The 19,325-nt window shown below is 37.6% G+C and overlaps 1 protein-coding gene across 7 annotated transcripts in view; it reads right to left on the reverse strand.

Annotated features, from left to right (window-relative positions):
- The window catches only part of EHBP1 (EH domain binding protein 1), a 172,187-nt gene that overhangs the window by 20,537 nt on the left and 132,325 nt on the right, over positions 1–19,325 (reverse strand). For all 7 annotated transcript variants that reach the window (XM_053461397.1, XM_053461395.1, XM_053461401.1 and 4 more), the window contains 3 exons: positions 16,669–16,804; positions 15,389–15,492; positions 11,500–11,623 (listed from right to left, as the gene is read on the reverse strand). In XM_053461397.1, coding sequence (XP_053317372.1) covers positions 11,500–11,623; positions 15,389–15,492; positions 16,669–16,804 — 364 coding nt within the window. The remainder of the gene's footprint in view (positions 1–11,499; positions 11,624–15,388; positions 15,493–16,668; positions 16,805–19,325) is intronic.

Consider the following 19,325-nt stretch of genomic DNA (forward strand, 5'->3'; position numbering starts at 1 on the left):
AAAAACCCCTAGAAGAATTGCCAACGAGTGCGTTGGATGAAAAGCTCCAAAGCTGGACACAAAAAGCATTCGAAATTCTCATTTAGTTGTCTTTATTTTGCTAGCTCCATGTGGTCCTTGAAGATGTAGAAAACACGGGAAGCTGAGTAAAGATCAGAGCAGGCTCATTAGCATTTGGACCAAATTGGAGTGGCGGAGCTGTATAGTTTAACTAGTTTTGTCGTTTTGAAAGCTGCCGGTGGTAAGCTTTCTGTTTCATTGTGCCTTTGTCTTTTGGGGAGTTTTTTAACGCAGCAGGGTGTCTGCCTGCTCCTGGACTGCACAATGCATTGTGGGAACCTCTCCTCAATGGTCAGTCTATAGTATCACTATAATCTAAGTCACAAAGTTTTTTTTCTCTTCATTTAGAAGACAGAATTTACACCAATTTAGTCCATTCACCTTATGCTGTCATCTGTGACCTTCCCTAACACCTGAATTAAAAAGTCGAGAATAAATCCGCCAGTGAGCTGAATTGATATTGAGAAGGAGAAAAAAAAAATAAAAAATAAAATAAAGAATCACTGTAGAGTGCCATTTTGCTTCAAACACGACGTGATAAAGAATTTAATTGAAATTCGATTATTTACAAAGAGCAGGGATGAATCGGAGAAAGATAAAGTTGATTGCAATTCAAAAAAACATATCTTTAAACAAATAAATCTCTGTTCTGCAGAGGTCTGTGAAAGGAGGGAGTTGGGAAGATTGGTTTATGCTCCAGAATTATGTAAATAAAGTATTACCTCTTAGAAGACCCAAGCAAGTTATTATCCTGGGCATTTGATTTTTATTAAACCTACGGCTAGCTTTGATGGTCTATAAAGACTACATTAATGCTGCTATCCTACACGCGTGTCTCCAAGTTTCAGCGAAATGGATAAAAGTCTTTTTTTTTGGATGAATTTATCTGCTAAATCCTTGCCGCTGCCCCCTATCTTCGATGATGACCCAAAAGAATGTCAACAGCTCATTTGCCAGGAGGCTGCGAAGAGCCACGATGCAAGCCATAATCTTCCCGCTCTCAAAGAAAGCATTTCAAACATCACATTTCACAAGCTGTTAAAATGGAAAAAGAATTCACTCTCATCTCCTGACCATCCTGATAAAAATATTTCACATATGTGCATCCAGAATAAATTTTACAGCACCAACGACACAAGATGCATGCTTATGGAAATCACTCGAAGACGAAAAGGAACAGCCAATTCCAAAGCAAAGAATGATAGCACGTCCTCTTTGAGGACAGAATAAATAGGTAAATAAAATGCATTTGTAGAATCCCTGTTCTGGGATTGTTAACGCAAAGGCTGGTCTGTACACATCGTTAAGGAAGCTGATGTTGAAGGCCAAAAAAAAAAAAAGACCTATGGAGTATGAATCATTTTGAGGGACAGCAGACACTAAAACAACAAGGAACGCTAACACTTACTGTAAAAACATGGTACAATAATCTTAAAGGGGAACTACCACCATACTATCATATCATTTTCCTATGACCCATGATCCGCTGCTATTTAAGAAGCTATTCATCATGACCTGGAAGCCTCTTGGAGAGAACACTGCAGCAATTATACCAAATAAGACGCAGTGCGTCAGCTCAATTTATCACCATCCCTTAATATCTGAAGTTCTGCTAGGAAAGGTGACGCACAATTGTAAGAATACTGTACCCAACATTCAAAACACTATACACGTTGTTAGGTATCCTACTAATTCTATAAATGTATCACTTGGGGGAAAATGAAGGGTCCCCTTTAATCTCTGTATACTGAAAATATGATATAATCCAGCATCCAGGCAAATTAACCCTTTAGCAAGCCATTTGCCTTCACTCACACCAAAGGGCCATAGAACAGAATATTGTTCGTGTCAATCTTCTATAGATATGCAGCTTCCAACCGGGTGATGATACACTGTTTATCCAACAGGAAACCAATGATTAAACCGCTACAATTAAATACGATTGTATCCCCGATGGTTGAAGAGCTTGAATTTTTCTGAGAATTAGTAACTAAGTAATTTGCTGAAATCTATTTAGTTGTGTCTGGGTTTTTCTATTCAGTATTCCATTTTTAGATCTCACCTTGTTTTTATTTTAGATAATACCACGCGAAAGGACATCAGTCTCACAGAAAAGTGCTTTTTATTCCAATGGGTTAATTTGCCTGGATGCTGGATGTTACTTATATATGGATCAGCTGGATCCATCATGTCAAATTAGAAATCTAGAATTAAAAATATTATACGCTCCCCATTAAATATTTCAAAGGCTCTCCAGTAAAAATCAAGTTCGTTTTTGTGTTCAGATTAGCAGATAAATGTTCCTTAAAGTCAGACACTGATAGCCTGCATTGGAAGATGTTGTGTTATCGCGGTATGCCTTACAAAATGTTATATTATTCATGCTGAGTGCACTGAAGTTAACCACACAGTGTGTACCACAAAAAATATTGCAACTCTTCTGGTTAGATAGATATCCTTTTTTTTTTTATTTTTTTTTTTTAGAATAAACCAGAAAACAAAGATAAAGCTATGAATAAATAAGTTGCTCCATAATTCCATCAAGTTTCTACCAAATGGAAAGAAAATAATGGAAAATAATGGCACCTCCCCCTCGGTTTGCTTTGGGTTCTAAGTCTTAAAGGCCAGATGTTTCACAAATGACCAACAATTGGAGGTTAGAATAAATTAATGAGTGATTTCTGAGCTTTGATGGAATTAACCATACTTCTTTTCTCAATGTGCCATGTGAATGTTCTCCCGTTAGAACAGTATTCTCTCGCTCTCTCCTTTTTGACAAGTCAGGCCACCCGGCAGAAAACAAGTGAAGCAAAACCCAGGAGTAATCCTTCTGTTTAGCTCAAACACTGTGGTTAGCCTTAACACTGCCTCTATTATCCAATGGATTTAGAGAAACTTTCATTTATCTTATGGATCCAAGTATCTGGCTTCTTTATCCACAAAAAGAGCTATTTCGATGTAAATAGATTTGCATACAAGCACAAAGAAGTCACGTGGCTGCCGATTCAGTGAATATACTGTAATGATGTTGTATTTGTGATTTGGATATAAGTATATATTACATGTTCTGGGTAACTATACAATCGCTATGAAACTACTGAAGCAATCTGCTAAACTGTGGGAAATGACGGTGCTCAGTAAAGTATAGAGGATCACATTGCGTAATCACCATATTGTAGAGAGCAAGAAATAAGATAGAAAAAGGCATTCCTGAAAAAATGGTCTAAAATTTTAACCTCGAAAGAGCAAAAGGCACCAGTTAACAACCTGTTCCAGATCATATGGAATATTTACAGAGTAACATATATACTGCATACATCCCACATCTACCATATACAGTTTTTCAATGGACATCTTCCTTTGCAGGATCCATGTGTGTTTACAGTGAGACTAATCAGCCGGTGGTCAGCTTTGGCAATTATAAAGAAAGCTAAATTGCTCTGGCTCAATTAAGATAACAAACAGTGATGGCTCATACAGATAGCGGCTGCTTTGTCAATGAGCTGTCAATGCAAATTCAAACTGTTTATTTAAAGAGAGCTTTCCCTTTGCACCTGATAACCGCAGGATACAGTCAATTTAAAACTGAACTTGGTATTATGGTATAAAATAATTGGTATACATTTTTGGGATGTTTCTCTATTACTACCTGGTTCTGGAGGAATTTTTTTAAAAAATTGATTCATTCATCACATAAAATAATGATGGCGATGAATGAAAAGTTACTGCTACTTGCTTATCACTTTGTTCTGTGATAACTATGGCTCTCGAGACTAAATTTCTAATATGTACAATAAAATTATATTTTCACGCTCACTGACAGAGTAGAGGAAGTTTAACAATATGTTTCATGTGACTAGTGGATTTAGCCATAAGTCCAAAGCACGATGGAGACTTAAGTCATAGGGCCAACACAGAAGACACACATACCATTTCGAGACCTTGGAGGTCTCATCCTCAGATGGGATGTTACCAGATCATTTTATTTTAAGAAAATACCGAACTCCGAGGTTCCAAAAACTCAGGTTACTCTACATCTTTTCTTTCTTGGTTCAATAAAAGGCCTGCATAGCATGTATTAGTCTAGTTGGTTGAAACATAATTTAACAAAACCTATACTGAATATAAAAGCTAATCCTACAATTGATTTCACAGGGAAAAGAAGGGACACCAGAATCCATGGCAAGGTTTCTGGCCATTGGTACCTATGGAATTCTTAGCCAATTGTACTCTGCTGTAAATATATATGTAAAGATATCCAAAGAAGGTACATGGGATTTTGTAGCAGTTTTCTGTGAAAAGACGAAGAAAAGGTATCCCACGACTGTCAGCCACAGGATTATGGGAACCGCAGCCCAGACAAGCTGAACGACCAAACCTGCACAAGCATGGTCTCATTACATATATTACATACATATATATATATATATATATATATATATATATATATATATACACACACACACACATATACATACACACACACACGGCAACACAAAGGAATAAATGTTCAAATGCAGAAAAGGGAGAGTAATGCTTGATGATTGTCCCCGAAGACGGCTACGAATGCCTCGGTATAAAACATGGTCAGATGATTGTGCTAGATGTATTAAACGTCTAAAATCGTGTCTTCATGTAAGTATCCACATGCAGAAAACCAAATTATCCTGTTTGACTAAGTACATCAATACAAAAGCAAATGAACTACCAAAGTGGCCTAATTAACTATTTTGCAAGTGAATGCAGACATTAGTGTGACACTGCACCCATTACAGTCTACTGCGTGCAAGGTTTGTTTCAGTTAACATTTCAATGAACTAATTAAATAATCATTTTCACTGCAAGCACAATCAGTCCGTGTGAACATCACCCGCTAAATAACTATGTATTTAAAGGGAATTTAACAGCGAGGGATGTTGTCAAGGGTGGGTTCATGCACATGAATTATAATGGACACAAAAAGCACCCTTTAGGTAAAGTGTGTATTAATACAACGTGGCAGAATTCAGAAGCAGCTGGGTCTACAATTAAGAAAAAATATTAAAATACTGAATTACACGAACTGACATGTGAAGCACCCGTTTACATTTTTTCCCCATTGTAGAAATAAATATGAAACAAACTAAATTCAAATAAGAGGGAAAGGTGCATTTTTAAAAGCTGGGTTTAGCGATTAACCCAATAGCACCCCATCCAAGCCTTTGAGAGGCTAGAGGCATAAGCCCAAAGTATACTGACACTCACATAAACACTCACATACACACACTGTCACTCACATAAACACTCACATACACACACTGTCACTCACATAAAAAGATAGGAAAGGGTGGCAGGTTGTTTTTTTTTAATAGAAATGACTGCTCTTTTTACAGTATTTCTGTCATACAGATGACCTCAACAGTCAAACAATACAAAAAAAGTGAGTTGTATTGAGGCTTGGAAATACAGACAGGCTTTTAGCTATTATTAAAAGTGTGGGGTCACATGACTATGGGGCATATACAGCAAAGTATCTAACCGTCCAGCAGTAGAAGAGTTAAGGTATTTGAATCGGCCTCCTGAAATCTCGTAGCACCCTGGGATTGCCCAACAAAAGACTTGATGCCTGGGAAAAAAAACATTGTCCTTCTCAGAATGTTAATCTGGTATATCACTTGCCGGTGTATATCCAAGCATGTGCTTCTGCCTGTTCAGACAATTAAAGGAATACATTTTTTTTTAAAGCCCATTATCATTAGACATTAGCGCTTGTAATTCACGCTAACTAGATAATCAAAATTATTTCTCCCCACCTTCTTCACTTTGATTCTTTTCCTCATTTCTTTATGAAAACTTAGTAGATGCTGCATATCTCATGATTAACGGACAATGTCTAAAACATCCCCACGCACTAATCTTCCTAAAATCCCTTTTCATCCGATTGTTTAAGAATGCTTGAAAGGCTAACACCAAGTCTGAGAGTCTAAGGCTACTGCGCATTTGGGGGAAGGGAAGGGGGCACTGTAGGTTAGCTAATTAAACTGTTTGTCTTCTGAAACATTTAACTGGCTTTAGAGATTATTCTAATTAAGAATGATGTTAGATGTATTTTTTAATGTAGCTATTAAAATTAGTCATAATCCGTCAATCTCATGCACTGAACTATGTAAATAGAAAAGGCGTGCAGATTTTTTTGAAGAACCATTTGCTGCTATAGAGGCCCAAATCCAAAATTTATATGAATTTAGATTTTTAAGGGCTAGTCTTAATAAGTTTCTTTTCCTAATAGTAATGAAGAGATAAATTAAGTTAAAATCAGTTGAGTTTTAAGGCCTCCCACCATTCTTGGGTTTGAAGCTCTTTGGGCTGGCCATTGATCATACATAAAGAGTAGAGATCTTCAGATCTCCTGTAAAACCTCAAAGTTTTTACTCCTTACCATATTTAAAAGGTATTTTTGCGATCATATTTCTAATTAGTATCACGCTTGATATTTTGTATCAATTATCTTGCAAGATACATAAGAACTAAGCTTAAAAAGGCACATCAGTTTGGCAAATCTTAGATCATAGGTAATTGTTCTACAGCCGAGGACCGCTTTCCAACAGTCAATCATTCAAAGTGAATATTACAGCACTAGTGTTTAACAAATGACTCATTACACAAAACCCAACTGATGATGGACCCAATGATGGACTGCTCACATTAGCAGGACAATTGCTTTAGAAAAAGGCGTTGGAACTCAACGATGAACACATGACTGTCTCATCTATAACAGCAATGATAAATGTTATCAATGACCTGAGTCTTTGAGTTCCACAACTGCGTTGCTCTCATTTTCCTTCTTGGGCTCATTGAACGTATCGCTTTACCTGTTAAACATAGGTTATGTTGAAATGGTGGTCAGTACCCTGCTTTCTAATGGGCCATGCGGAGTTTCATGCATGGCCGAGGAGAAGGAAGTTCAGATGCCGGTGGCTTTCTTTAACCCCTTAAACACCTTGGGGTATGAAATGCACCTCCCCAGACACACACCTCTAACACTCAGAGCCATATACACAATGATGATGATGGAAATTCCTTAAATTTACATAGGAAGCTGTCATAAAAACAAAAGAAAGGACGATTGTGGATTTGAGCCAATATGTTAATTAGCATGTTGCTAAACCATAATCTGGTGTGATTCGGTTGAAGTATTAAAAGAAAGTAAAAGCAACATACACACCAGCATTATGATCGCAGCACACACAACAGGCTGTCTCTACCACAACTCAGAAGGGTATTATAAGCTAAACACTTTTTTTTCCCCTTACCGCTGAAAGATTATACTGGTTATCCCATTAAAGTTGGTAAAATGCCATTCTTGTGTCTTAAAGCTCAAGCAATGGAGGTCAAGAAGTGTGTGCTGCTTCTTACAAGGCTAGTGTGGATGTAATCTTCCCAAAGTTACAATAATTAATGTTAAGCTTCTTTAGCAATACGTTTCTGAAAGAAGTTGCTTGATAATATACTTAGAGGCTGGCTAGCTGTTTGTGTTTCTGAACGGGATATGTGTTCCATGCAGCTCACGTACGTCAGCTTAAATCTTTAGTAAAACGAGGGCTATGATGAGCAGACTAAACAGAAATAATACTTAAACACACATAGGTGAAGAAGAGAGACAGGTAGTGATAGACAGAGGTGTCATGTATTTCCTTGGTAAAGGCTAAGCTCTTCTCTCTGGTGCGAAGTTCAAAACATGAAACTCGACAAGTCAAAAAAACACCACCAGATGATGTTGTAGGTAATTCAGTAAGATTACACCACAACTTTTATTCCGCTCTCTCCTTTTTCCAATGCAGTTGACAGCGGATTTTTTTCTATTAATTCAAGAAATGTCCATCCCTGCACTGTTAAGTTTGACATCCCTATCTTTTTTGTGAATGTATAAGGAGCTGTACAAATTAAATTACTATCATAAAAAAGTATCTAAAAAATCCATGGGCAGTCCTGATTTCCAAACAACCAGTATTTTTGCCTGTCCATATCATTCCTCATTTCCCTGATTACTGCCCCATCCAGCTGCGTATTTGAGAAGACATGAGTCTCATGCCCCATGCTCTTCCCTGTCGTGACTTTAAAGGGACATAAGCCTTGGGGAAGTTTTCATGGCGTACGGCCCTCTGTATCCTTATTTTGGCTCTGATTTGCGGTCTAATTTCCCCTAACACAAAGGACTAGACCTGAGCATTCTTTAAGAACAGGTAAGAATATTACCTTCCTACTTATTTCCCAAACAGTCCGTCTTAAGTGTTAGGTGAGCGCCAGTAGGGACATAACACAAGGATAGAATTTTACTTAAACAAAAATTTCTCCTCCACATAGTCCAAACATATTACTGCTGGCCACAAAAACCCACCAGAAAGTATCTGCCTCCATGATGCATTAGGTACACAATGTAAGAAGAAAATATTTTATATATATTTTTATATGTTCTATGCAATGTATTATGATGCAAAGACCTATGTATTTATAATGCTAATTTCATATGAAGATGTTATTCTTCAACAATGCATTAGACCTATAGTTCAAACATAGTACCATTAAATCTAGAACTAAATGCTAAGTATAGATTTCATCTACTTTTGTAAAAATGATGTTACAAAATTGACATAATATAACACAAAGTAATATTAACATTGTTGTATATTTCTTTTTTGGACAGTAAAATAAACGTTTGATACTCTGATACAGCCCGTAGCCTTTTTTTTCTTATAATTTAAAAACACATGGCATTTCCCCCGGTGTTTCTTATGCTGAAGATCCATATAGAAGTCGCTGCCTCTGAAGGACACCTGGTTCCCTTTGGTTAAGGGATAACAAGTTTATTAAGTAAGCGCCACCTCTGCAATTATAATCCCCTCTGGCTCCTTCCACAGAGTTTATTGGTTCAATTTTCATAACCATGAGCATCATTAGGGCAATGCGGTAATTAAGAGTTGTTAGAAAGTGAATTCTCCAACTGCAGATTAGAAAATTAAACTATTTCCTGATTACATATTAATGGAGCACAACAATAGCAGTTGCCATAAGCTTGGAAGGCAACCAAGGGATAAATCTGTGTACTTAATTACCATAAACAATGGCTGCATAGAAATGAAGTTTTATGCACATTTCCTTCTGTAATATGTCTGATATCAGTACACACTTGACAATTCTTGTTCAATTATCTCTATTATTTAATGCGCTGTGAACAGCTCTGTGTAAATAAAATTAACCACCCCAATTACTTTCAATTCATCTAGGGAGAACGTAGTAATAATAATAATAATAAAAAAAAGTGAAGAATTTGAAGCAATGACTAATCTAAAACATTACAGAAGCTTCATTCTGCCTATATTTGTCAGCACTTATTTAAATCTGCTGCTAATTTAATTACATTTGCTACCAGTGGTCAATCAAAGCAACAGAGCTACTATGATTTAATTAACGCATATTCACTGTAAACATGATCACCGAGAAATCAGTTGCCTGGGAGCGATGGAAATTGTCAATCCCTTAAAGGGATGTATCCTTAAAAAAATTAAATATGTTTTTAGAATAGTTTTAAGTAAGCAATCACCTCCCCACCGCACTGATGTGTATGAAGGAAATATTTGCATATATCTAATTTGTTCTTTCAATTTTCTATAAAAAAAATTAATAAAATTAAAAACGAAACAAAAGACTCAATTACCCCACATCTATATTGTACGAAAGGAATTTGTGTATTGTTATCTGGATAGTTTTAACGCGGTTGCTATTTGCAGCAGTCACCAAGCACGCTACTTAAATTCCTTTAGTCACAGATCTCATTGTATCCTAACAGTAAATCCAAATTTTGTTAATCACTTACATTTTTATTCAAATGCAAAGAAGGAATCCAATAATGCCACCACGATGGTTAAGCTAATATTAGATGGAAACTGGATTTTTTTTGGGGCAATTTATTTGTGTTTCGTACCGGAGAAGCAATATGCCTATAACTAAGATCAGTGATCCACTCTGTAGTAATTCTATTTCATTCATTACATTTTTCTTGATCATTTTTACATCTGTCCCAACCTTCACGTGTACCACTGGTGATATTATGAGTGATGCTACACTCACAAATTAAGTGGGACTCCATATATTGAGCAGTAAAACTATTAAACTCTTCAGTATGTTTTTACCAAGCCACACCGCTGAATAAGGGAAATTATGATTTTCAAAATTAGGCGCGTTAATTTGTATTTAATCTTTATATTTGCAGAAAGATTACCAAAAAGAAAGCAAAAAACAAAACCAAAAAAAAACAAACACCCAGACATTTAAAACGTGGTCCCCTAAATGTCCTCGATCTGTATCTATGGATGTATGCAGCTCATATGTGTTATCACTATTATTATTATTGTGCATATGGATAAAACATGGAACTTAAGTACAGGAGGCATTAAAAGAAGATTTACAACACCGACCTTGGGTATTACCCTCCTTGAAATACTTTTGTCCGTGAGCTATGAGATAGCGCGCAGGACTTTGAACCTTTGTGCATCTTTGTGACTGCTTTCGTACCCGTGTAGATGTGCACATGAGTTATCTTATTTGGAGATTTGAGTGGGTATGCGTTTCTGTTCGTTGGGTAGACTGGATGGGCCGAATAGTTCTTATCTGCCGTCACTTTCTATGTTTCTATACTGCTATTATAGTTACAATACCTACCTATCTGAATAATTACGAGTAGATTCATGTAAGTGATTTGGGTCACATGGTTACATTTATGCTTTCAAAGCACTGGACATGGTACACACTATACTTAGAATTTACAGTAACATATATAGAGTAACGTATAAAGAACATGAGCACGCACACACACATACTGGCACATTCCCACACAGAACATTTGCATGTCAGCCTACAGAAATATCAGTCTATAATTGTTATTCACAATTCCCAGTCTTTCAAAATAAGGAATAATCTCGCTTTTTGGAAGGAAAGCGTACACGCGTATATATTTCTGTGCCTCGTCGAGCAAATAATATTCTCGGTTTTCAGTTATGCCGCCAATGGAGCCTACTCCTCGTACACCCTGCTTCACGAGGTATACAGCTGGCCGAGCTCCCCGTCCTCGCACGCTCCCCACTGAATCGCTAGAACAGTGAAGATCTTAGTTTTTTTAAGCAGTGGCATATCAATGAGGCACAGATATGTATTCAAGCTCTGCATGGCTGAGCACAGTGTTCTGTAGTGCTGGCTCACACGCTATCGGGGTGAGTTATCACTTCCCATGAAGGCACTCTTATCACCAGGGCCCAGAGAGGTGGCAGCAAATCGCAGCCTTTTCATTTTCAAGGCAGTTCTGCTGAACATTCAGGCTTCAAAGATTCACACTTCCAAAACTCTATAAGAGTTTGTGAACGCTCAATTTGCCAAAACTGTTTACAGTGTAATTGGGCACCGTACCTGTGTCCATGAGATAGCGGAGGCGCTTCTCCACCAGCGCGGCACGGGTGTCAATTTGATTCTGCTCGTTCTCTAGTGCTGCCAATTCTCCAACTACGTACTGACTGGTGTCTTTGAAACCTTTCTGTTATAAAAAAATAAATAAAAAAGAACAAATAAGGGGGGGGAACAAACATCTCTTGTATGTTGACTTTTCTTTCCCGAGATCATTTAGCAAAGCACTTGTCCAGGCCATCAAAGATCTTGCATGACATGTTTCCACCTGCCAAACCGGAACACACACACACGTATGTGCACATACATATATACAAGCTGGTAACAGGAATGTTTGCCATCATGTTATGAGACATGCCAATACTTGTATCTCCTTAAACTTCTCCCTCCATTGCATTTTATCCAAAGACAATTGTCAATTTACAATTGAAACAATGGTAAACAATACATATATATATATATACCATAAATTGTTTCTCCTCATAAATTGCAAGACTTACTCCAATGTCCACATGGAGTAAAAACATCCAGGAGGAGATACAATTTATGGTATATATATATATATATATATATATATATATATATATATATATATATCTATCTATATATATATACACACACACACACACACACACACCATAAATTGTATCTCCTCCTCCTCCTGGATGTTATTACTCCATGTGGACATTGGAGTAAGTCTTGCGAATAAGAGCCCTATGATCAAGGGCTAAAAGGATCACAAAAGGGTTTAATTATGAAATTTGCAAGCTGCAAGTGAGACAAAACATCCTAGGCAGATTTCTCCCGCCAGAATGGCCATTTAACGAGTAAAGATTCCCTCCCCCGAACATTAATGTATGCATTATGTAGGGTCAACTCCGCTCTTCTCACAAACTCTGGGGTAGGCTCTTTGTAACGTGGAGTTCAGTGAAATGTTCCCAGTAGTAACGTAAATCAAGACATTGTCTTTATGCCTATAAATGAGATATAGTTAATTGCCAGCAGCAGGGTATAGTATGGACTTTACTAACCACCCCAATGCTCTTTACAGAAACAATAATATAAATAATATGTGGACTTGAATATTTCCGTCAGACTTTAAACCCATTTCTCCTGTTAATGTATAGGCGGCATTGTTTTGTCACAATGTAATTAGTCTTACAATAATGAGCGTAATGCATGAGGTAATTGGGATAAACTGGCAAAAAGGAGATAAGAGTTTCGATGAAAAGAGAAAAGAATGATTTTAATTACTCGCTTCTGTTTTTTTTTAGGTTATTCACTAGTAATTTTAAAGCTTACATAAGTATACATGGGACCTGGAGACCTGCATGGATGACTAGACACCCGCTAGAAAATGATAACTGCACGTTAAAAGGCAGGTACACGGCTTCTCGTCATAGAAGGGATAACTGCGTTATATTCTTAGATGGTCCCTTCAAGAGTTAAGAAGATATGACATATTTTACATTTCTACCAAAGGTTGTATTATTCCTGCGGTTGCCTAAAAAGATCGCTTGAACCACCACGGCTGCCTATGGGAAGCTGAGAGCCGGAATACGAAATCCTCCAGTACTCCAGCACGTTAAAGTCCAGAGTTGGGAGAATGGCGGGATACATATGTAGGCTTGTAGGATAATCTTGTTTACACTCACAGCTGGCTAGGAGAGAACTATTAAAGACAGCAAGTCGGTAGCGACAAAAGAGTTGGCTGCAGAAAGCAGACGGAGCAGTGCTGTTAAACAAGACCGATGGGACAGGCCTATAAAGAGATCGGATCTACAAGGGACAGATTATTACTCTGGATTTTTAGCTTTATAAGGACTAACAGGAGCAGGCAGCTATCAGACATACCTCGCCAACCTCCCTATTCACTTAGCAGCGTATGATGATAGATATCCTGTGTTTTATACATTACAATAAATCTACTGGCTTTGGTTGCAAATAGACTGCAGCAAATACAGAGCTCAAACGGTTTTGCTTTATTGGTGTTACCCCTTTGAGGCAAGAGTACCTACCCCCATATACTAGTTAATACAATGTAATATTTTCTTATGGTGCCCCATGATGGGGTGCAAGAGACTTAAAGGAAACCTTTTATAAAATACTATTTCCCACTGTAAACACCATTTAGGTGATATGAGCTCTTTTTAAAGATAAAGGGGGGGGTTCCTTTTTTTTTAAAAAAAAATAAAACATTCTATCTATGTGACAGTTGGGCACCATGTTGGGCTTTTGGACAATATTGACAGATGGAATTTAATAGAATAGGAGAGTTTGACACTACAGTACATTTTTTTTGAAGCCTATGAAAAATTATAAGTTAACCGTTCATCTATAGTTTTATACTATTTTAGCATTTGCTCCCAACACTTAGGTGCCCCCTAGGCAAATGCTTTCATGGCCTACTAGAGATTGTAGTCCTTTTGGTAAGGAATGTCATATTCATGATACAATCTAAAACAGATAATTGCCCCAAGATTAGAACGCACCCATTTTTTCTTTTCAGTAGCTCTGTTCTCCGATTTGCCAGCTTCCTCCATTTAAAGCTTGAATTACACTTTTTACCTGTATTCGCAGATGCTATGTAGAAATTATATTCTTGGGCATTTATTTTAACATGAAAAGCATAAAATATGTTTTTGGCATAGAAGCCATGGTTTTAATATTTATTTATACACACACAGTAGATAAACTTAACTAGGGTCTAATTAAGGTTCTAATCTTTTGGTATTTCTAGCAAACACCATGAAGAGGGGTAAATATAAACATACAATCAGAAACATTTGGGATATCATGGCCACCCATTCCCTTTCTTAACCGACTTTAAAATGGTTTAATGTTGCTTGCCTAATAACGTCAGGTTACACCCTTTTATTCTACATATTTTTTTCCTCGCACTGTCAAACTCTAGCTTTTATTTTAATGCTTCATGGATGAAAATGTACAAACTCTTTCTCTCCTACGCACGTGAATGCCATTTTATGCAGCGGTATATTAAACTGTCAATAACGGAATCTCTTGACCCAAACCGCACCAAGAAGGTCAAACAAGTCACTTGTGAGAACATGACAGATTTTTTTATGTCAATGGAGTTCTAAAAGGCCTTTGTGAGGGTGCTGTCTGAAACAATCATTACCATCGCTGCCAAAGTAAAGACAAGGAAGTTAATTTGTCAAATTACATGCAGTGAATAGCCACTGTCAAACTACGACTACTGCTTGCTGGGAAATAAACTGTTTATTGCATGTTCTTTCTCCCTCCGTCCCCTTAGCTGTCCATCAAAAGCAGTTTTCTCCCCGCGGTCTATTAAATATTTCCCTCGCAAATCAATTTTACACATGATCAGCCCATACTCCTACTGAGCTGAACCTCCCCGTTAATTAAGTGAAGAAATTACCATATATATTATATTAATGCAAACATCATTCAACTGGTAATTCACGGCTGATCTGGATAATGGAAAGGTTGAACACCCATTAACCCGAGCCAACAAAATGGGTTGGCAGGGAAATTGTAGCAGGTCTCCTGTGACTTGTCCCTCTAACCGCAGCACTGCGGTATCTGCTATTGGAATAATTAAAATCCTCCTGGTAGATCAATACTAGGAATCTCTGTATGGGAAGTGCCCTCAATGGAACCGCCTTCAAGACGATGGGGGCATTGCGAGTAGGAGAAAATGTATTTTTATCTGACAATTATCACCACGCTGCAGACTAATTCAGCTGCTTGCCACTCTTAAAGTGCTTTCAATGCACGGGAGATTGACATCTCCAAAAAGAGAATAAAAAAACCCTAACATCTCATTTTTAACAAATAAAGGGCCCATTTTCCCATGCATTTGAGAATTATCAGCAATCATAAAATAGAACAGAAAACGAGAAAAGTAGAATACATTTAGCACTTCATCTTCTGAGGGCTTCCTCTGGGTTTCGGTTATCACTGCTCCTTCATTCCCTCTTTTTGTGTCCTCTTGCATTGATCTCTGCCTTTTCATCTCTTCAAAATAGAGGGGAGAGAAAGGGAGTTAAATTGTTTAAAAAAAAAAAAGCACCTACCATCATGTAATGAAATACACAAACTAAGCTTGGCTAGTGGGTGTAAAGAACATATACAGACAGTGATAGCAAAATCACATATACTATCCTATAATTATTTCATTTGCTTAAAAAATCTGGATTTGGGTCCACAGCTCAGTTTATTATCATGATTGAATTTATCTTTTATGGAAAGCTGTGACATAATTGCAAGTACATGGATGTGTGATCTTCAATGCAATCAAGCCATATTTATCAACAGGGCAACATAGTAATTTATGTTAAAGAAGAAGAAGAAAAAAAAAAAAGACTCAAGCCCATCAAATTTAACCTTTCCAATTGTTTCTCAAAAAGGGAAAACAAATATTTAATTATATTTCATTTTCACTAATTAAAAAATTAAAACAGGTTTCCTAGTATATCACTGAGCGAGATAAACATTTCAGTCCTGATGGGAACAGTTCTGAAGAAACTCTAGATATATTCAATAAGGTTTCATCTCCGTCCAAGAATGTAACAAAGCAAAATAAAAAATGACTGTCCCTGTGCTAAACGCCCATCAGAGCAGATTTTAGAAATGTTGGCCTTCAAACGTTCCCAACACTGCATGTTTTCCGTCTCTCCTTGGGTAAATGATCCATGGACGCTAATCAGAGAGCCACTGCAGGGGAGATCCACAAAGCCTGTACTGCTAAGGGATCTACAAAAACACACTTTCAGAAAACCATATTAAAAGTAACTGATCGTGTATGTTCTCCTCCTGCTGAATTAGAAACTTGGGACTCTGCATTCACTGTATTAGGTACACAGACGACATCTACCAAAAAGATGGAGTCTCTGGATACCAACAGCAATGAGCAGACCAAGCGCGCAAGAGCGTTAACCACCTGGCACTAGTCCACGCGAGGAAAAGTTCATTCTGGGTATTAGAGTCCTGATGAAAGGTATCAAGGATTATATCGCCTTACTTGACGTTTGTGTGTGAGAATGCAGACACATACCTGTAGACATGGCAGTTATAAGAGATATGACGTACATTTAGAACTATTACCACAAATATCAAGATATAGCACAAAAAAACCATGGTGGACCAGGTTGTGTCTGTTTACGTTAGATGCAATCAAAGGTGCGTTTGTACCTGGTCTGGTCTCCACATACTGACTGAATGACTGAAGCTGTGTTTTTCTGACTGTTGAATCTTTAAAGACCACAGGGTTTTTGAAGCGCTCAGGATGTTTCTGCAGCCTCTCGGAGGGCGCATCCTCCGTGCCGTTCTAACAAACAAAACACAAGGCATTATGTATTAGGAGAGTGAAACAAAACCTTGAAGAACATGGTCAAGGAGAGAGACAGAAAGGCTAGAACAGAAATGTCCCCTTTATGGTAAATACTTGGCCTTCTAAACCAGCAAACCACCGGCTTGAAAAATAACACAAACAAGCCAGATCATAATAAACCCTTTAAAATTTATTTGTTATCACATACAGAGGGGTGTCGAGGGCTTTTTGAGCAGCCAGTAGGCCGTATATGGCTTCAAATATACTGCTGTGTTGTTATTGTTTATTTTAAGCTAAGTGGTCAAATGGGCTACATAACCACTATTCCACAAATACGGATTATCCCCGATGTCATCTTTCCTAGTTATCAAACTGGTACTTAGGGTAAAATAAAATAAAATATAATATAAACCTACTCCTGAACGCAAACTTTTTATTACTGTTATACATGGGAAAGAAATACCTCTCCTGTTTAGAATTAATAATTGTGTCTCAGAAGATGGTGGATTACAATTAAGGTCTAACTATCTGAACTATATATCCGAGTCCCGTTACTAAATCAGAAACATGGAACACGAAACTCACATTTAGTGGGCTGACCACAAAAATATAATCAGTTTTCAGTAAAATAGCGTGAAATACCAAAAGCTTCCAGGTTAGAAATAAAAGTGGAGATTCCTCTGACTCGCTAAAAGGGGAGATTACCATGCAGCCGCGTGCTTTTCAAAAGACGATTTGGATCATGTTTAATGCTTGTCTTGGCTAATCTGCTCCCCTTTCCCTGCGACTCTAACAAGAAGGGATTCTATCGTGGTTTAGTCCCACAGACTTGTACAACAAGAACTAGTACTTTCTAATGTTCTGCCCATTCAGATAAACTGCTAATACTGTATGAAGTCTAAAAGGCAGGATTAGAATACAACCCCACTGAACGGCATTTCATCAGCTATACCTTTCCAAAGCCAGATTTGTAGGTAAAGCCCTTTAGAGCGACAATAGTTTTTTTTTCCTTCCCCTAGATCCTCCCGTGTTAATACTAGTAGCAAATTCAAATGGTTCTATCAACACGAAAGATCCCAGAAGGCTAAACCACAGCAGCGTGGAAGCTGCAGATACCGAGGGGCTGTGTACCAAACAAATATTTCATTTTATACCTAATCTTTTATTATTTTTATTAAGTGTTTTGAAAGTAAATAGGGGAAGGCTAAGATGCATGACTAATAACTAAGCCTGCTGAATGCTGAAACTGGTTATCAAAAGCTACCAAGACTTTGCCTTTCCTCTGCATTGAGACAATCAATAATGAGGGACTTCTTGTACCAGCCTATTCGGTAGCCTGGAGGGGGCCAGAATGCTGAATCCTCCAGGGAAGGTAACAGTTTATCCTTTTTCCACAAATACAGAGTCATGTTTATCAATGTGTAAACTTTTTGTTAAAAAAAATAAATAAAAAAAGCGCACACCAGCGTGCAAGGTCTTTTCTAAAGAAAGAAAAAATGAGAACAAAAACACATGCATATCCCTCCAAATAGGAAGCCTTCTGGGTCTAGGACTCCATGTTTTCTAGCCTTTAAGCAATCAGATTGGAAAATGTTAGGGTTTTTTCGTGAAAATGTAAAAATATTCATTAATCCTAGGAGGCATTATAGCGGCAGTAGGGAATTGTTCCTAAGCTGATACCTATCAATTCGCCCAGAAGCAGGTATCAGTCTCAAAGCTTGTCTGCTAAATGTTTGTTAACAATAGAAAATGAAACATTTTGGATTCTATTGTGTGTATGACTAGAACGATAAGGACTAATAAAAATTCATGCACAAATTTATACACAACCTTTCACATACACCCTATCTGCTTGGAAAGCGCTCTCAGGACAAGGTGGCGAACTACATTTCATTCCCCGCAATGTGTTTCACAGTACGTTAACACTTTTAAACTGGACAATGGAGGGCCGAGCTTCATCAATAAATATTTTGTGCGTGGATGTGGGGATTGCATATGTCTGGACTGTCAACCATTCGATTCAACGTGTTACCTGTTATACTATACAATTTATGTCCCGCAAACAATGTGCTAAATATTACTCTGATTAGCCACTAAATCCCATTTGGAGAATTCTTTTTATGTGCAAGGACTTCTGCCACTTTACAAATGTATTCCGCTAAGCCCACTAATTCAGTTAGCCTTTTCAATTCATTGTACTAATCCCGAGCCTGCTTCGTTTTACATTAAATCTATGGAGAAAGGGGGGAAGCTGCATTGGACACACATATACTCCTTAAGATAAATAAAAAAAATAAAATAGATCAGGGCTGATCCCCGTTCTCTGGAAATCCTCTGGTGCTGCTCCTGCACACTTTCATCACCAATTTATTGGAACCGACAGGGTAAGGCAAGCACTGAAAGTCATTGTTTTGGGACTTCAAAGAGCCTCTGTATCTGGGGGAAGGAAATCCTTTCAGTCAGCAGCGGAGTCTCCTAACAACCCGCAGGTGGGTGAAAAGTTATACACAACTCAGAG

Source organism: Spea bombifrons, chromosome 3 (genome assembly GCF_027358695.1).
Source record: "Spea bombifrons isolate aSpeBom1 chromosome 3, aSpeBom1.2.pri, whole genome shotgun sequence".
Lineage (NCBI taxonomy): Eukaryota > Metazoa > Chordata > Amphibia > Anura > Pelobatidae > Spea > Spea bombifrons.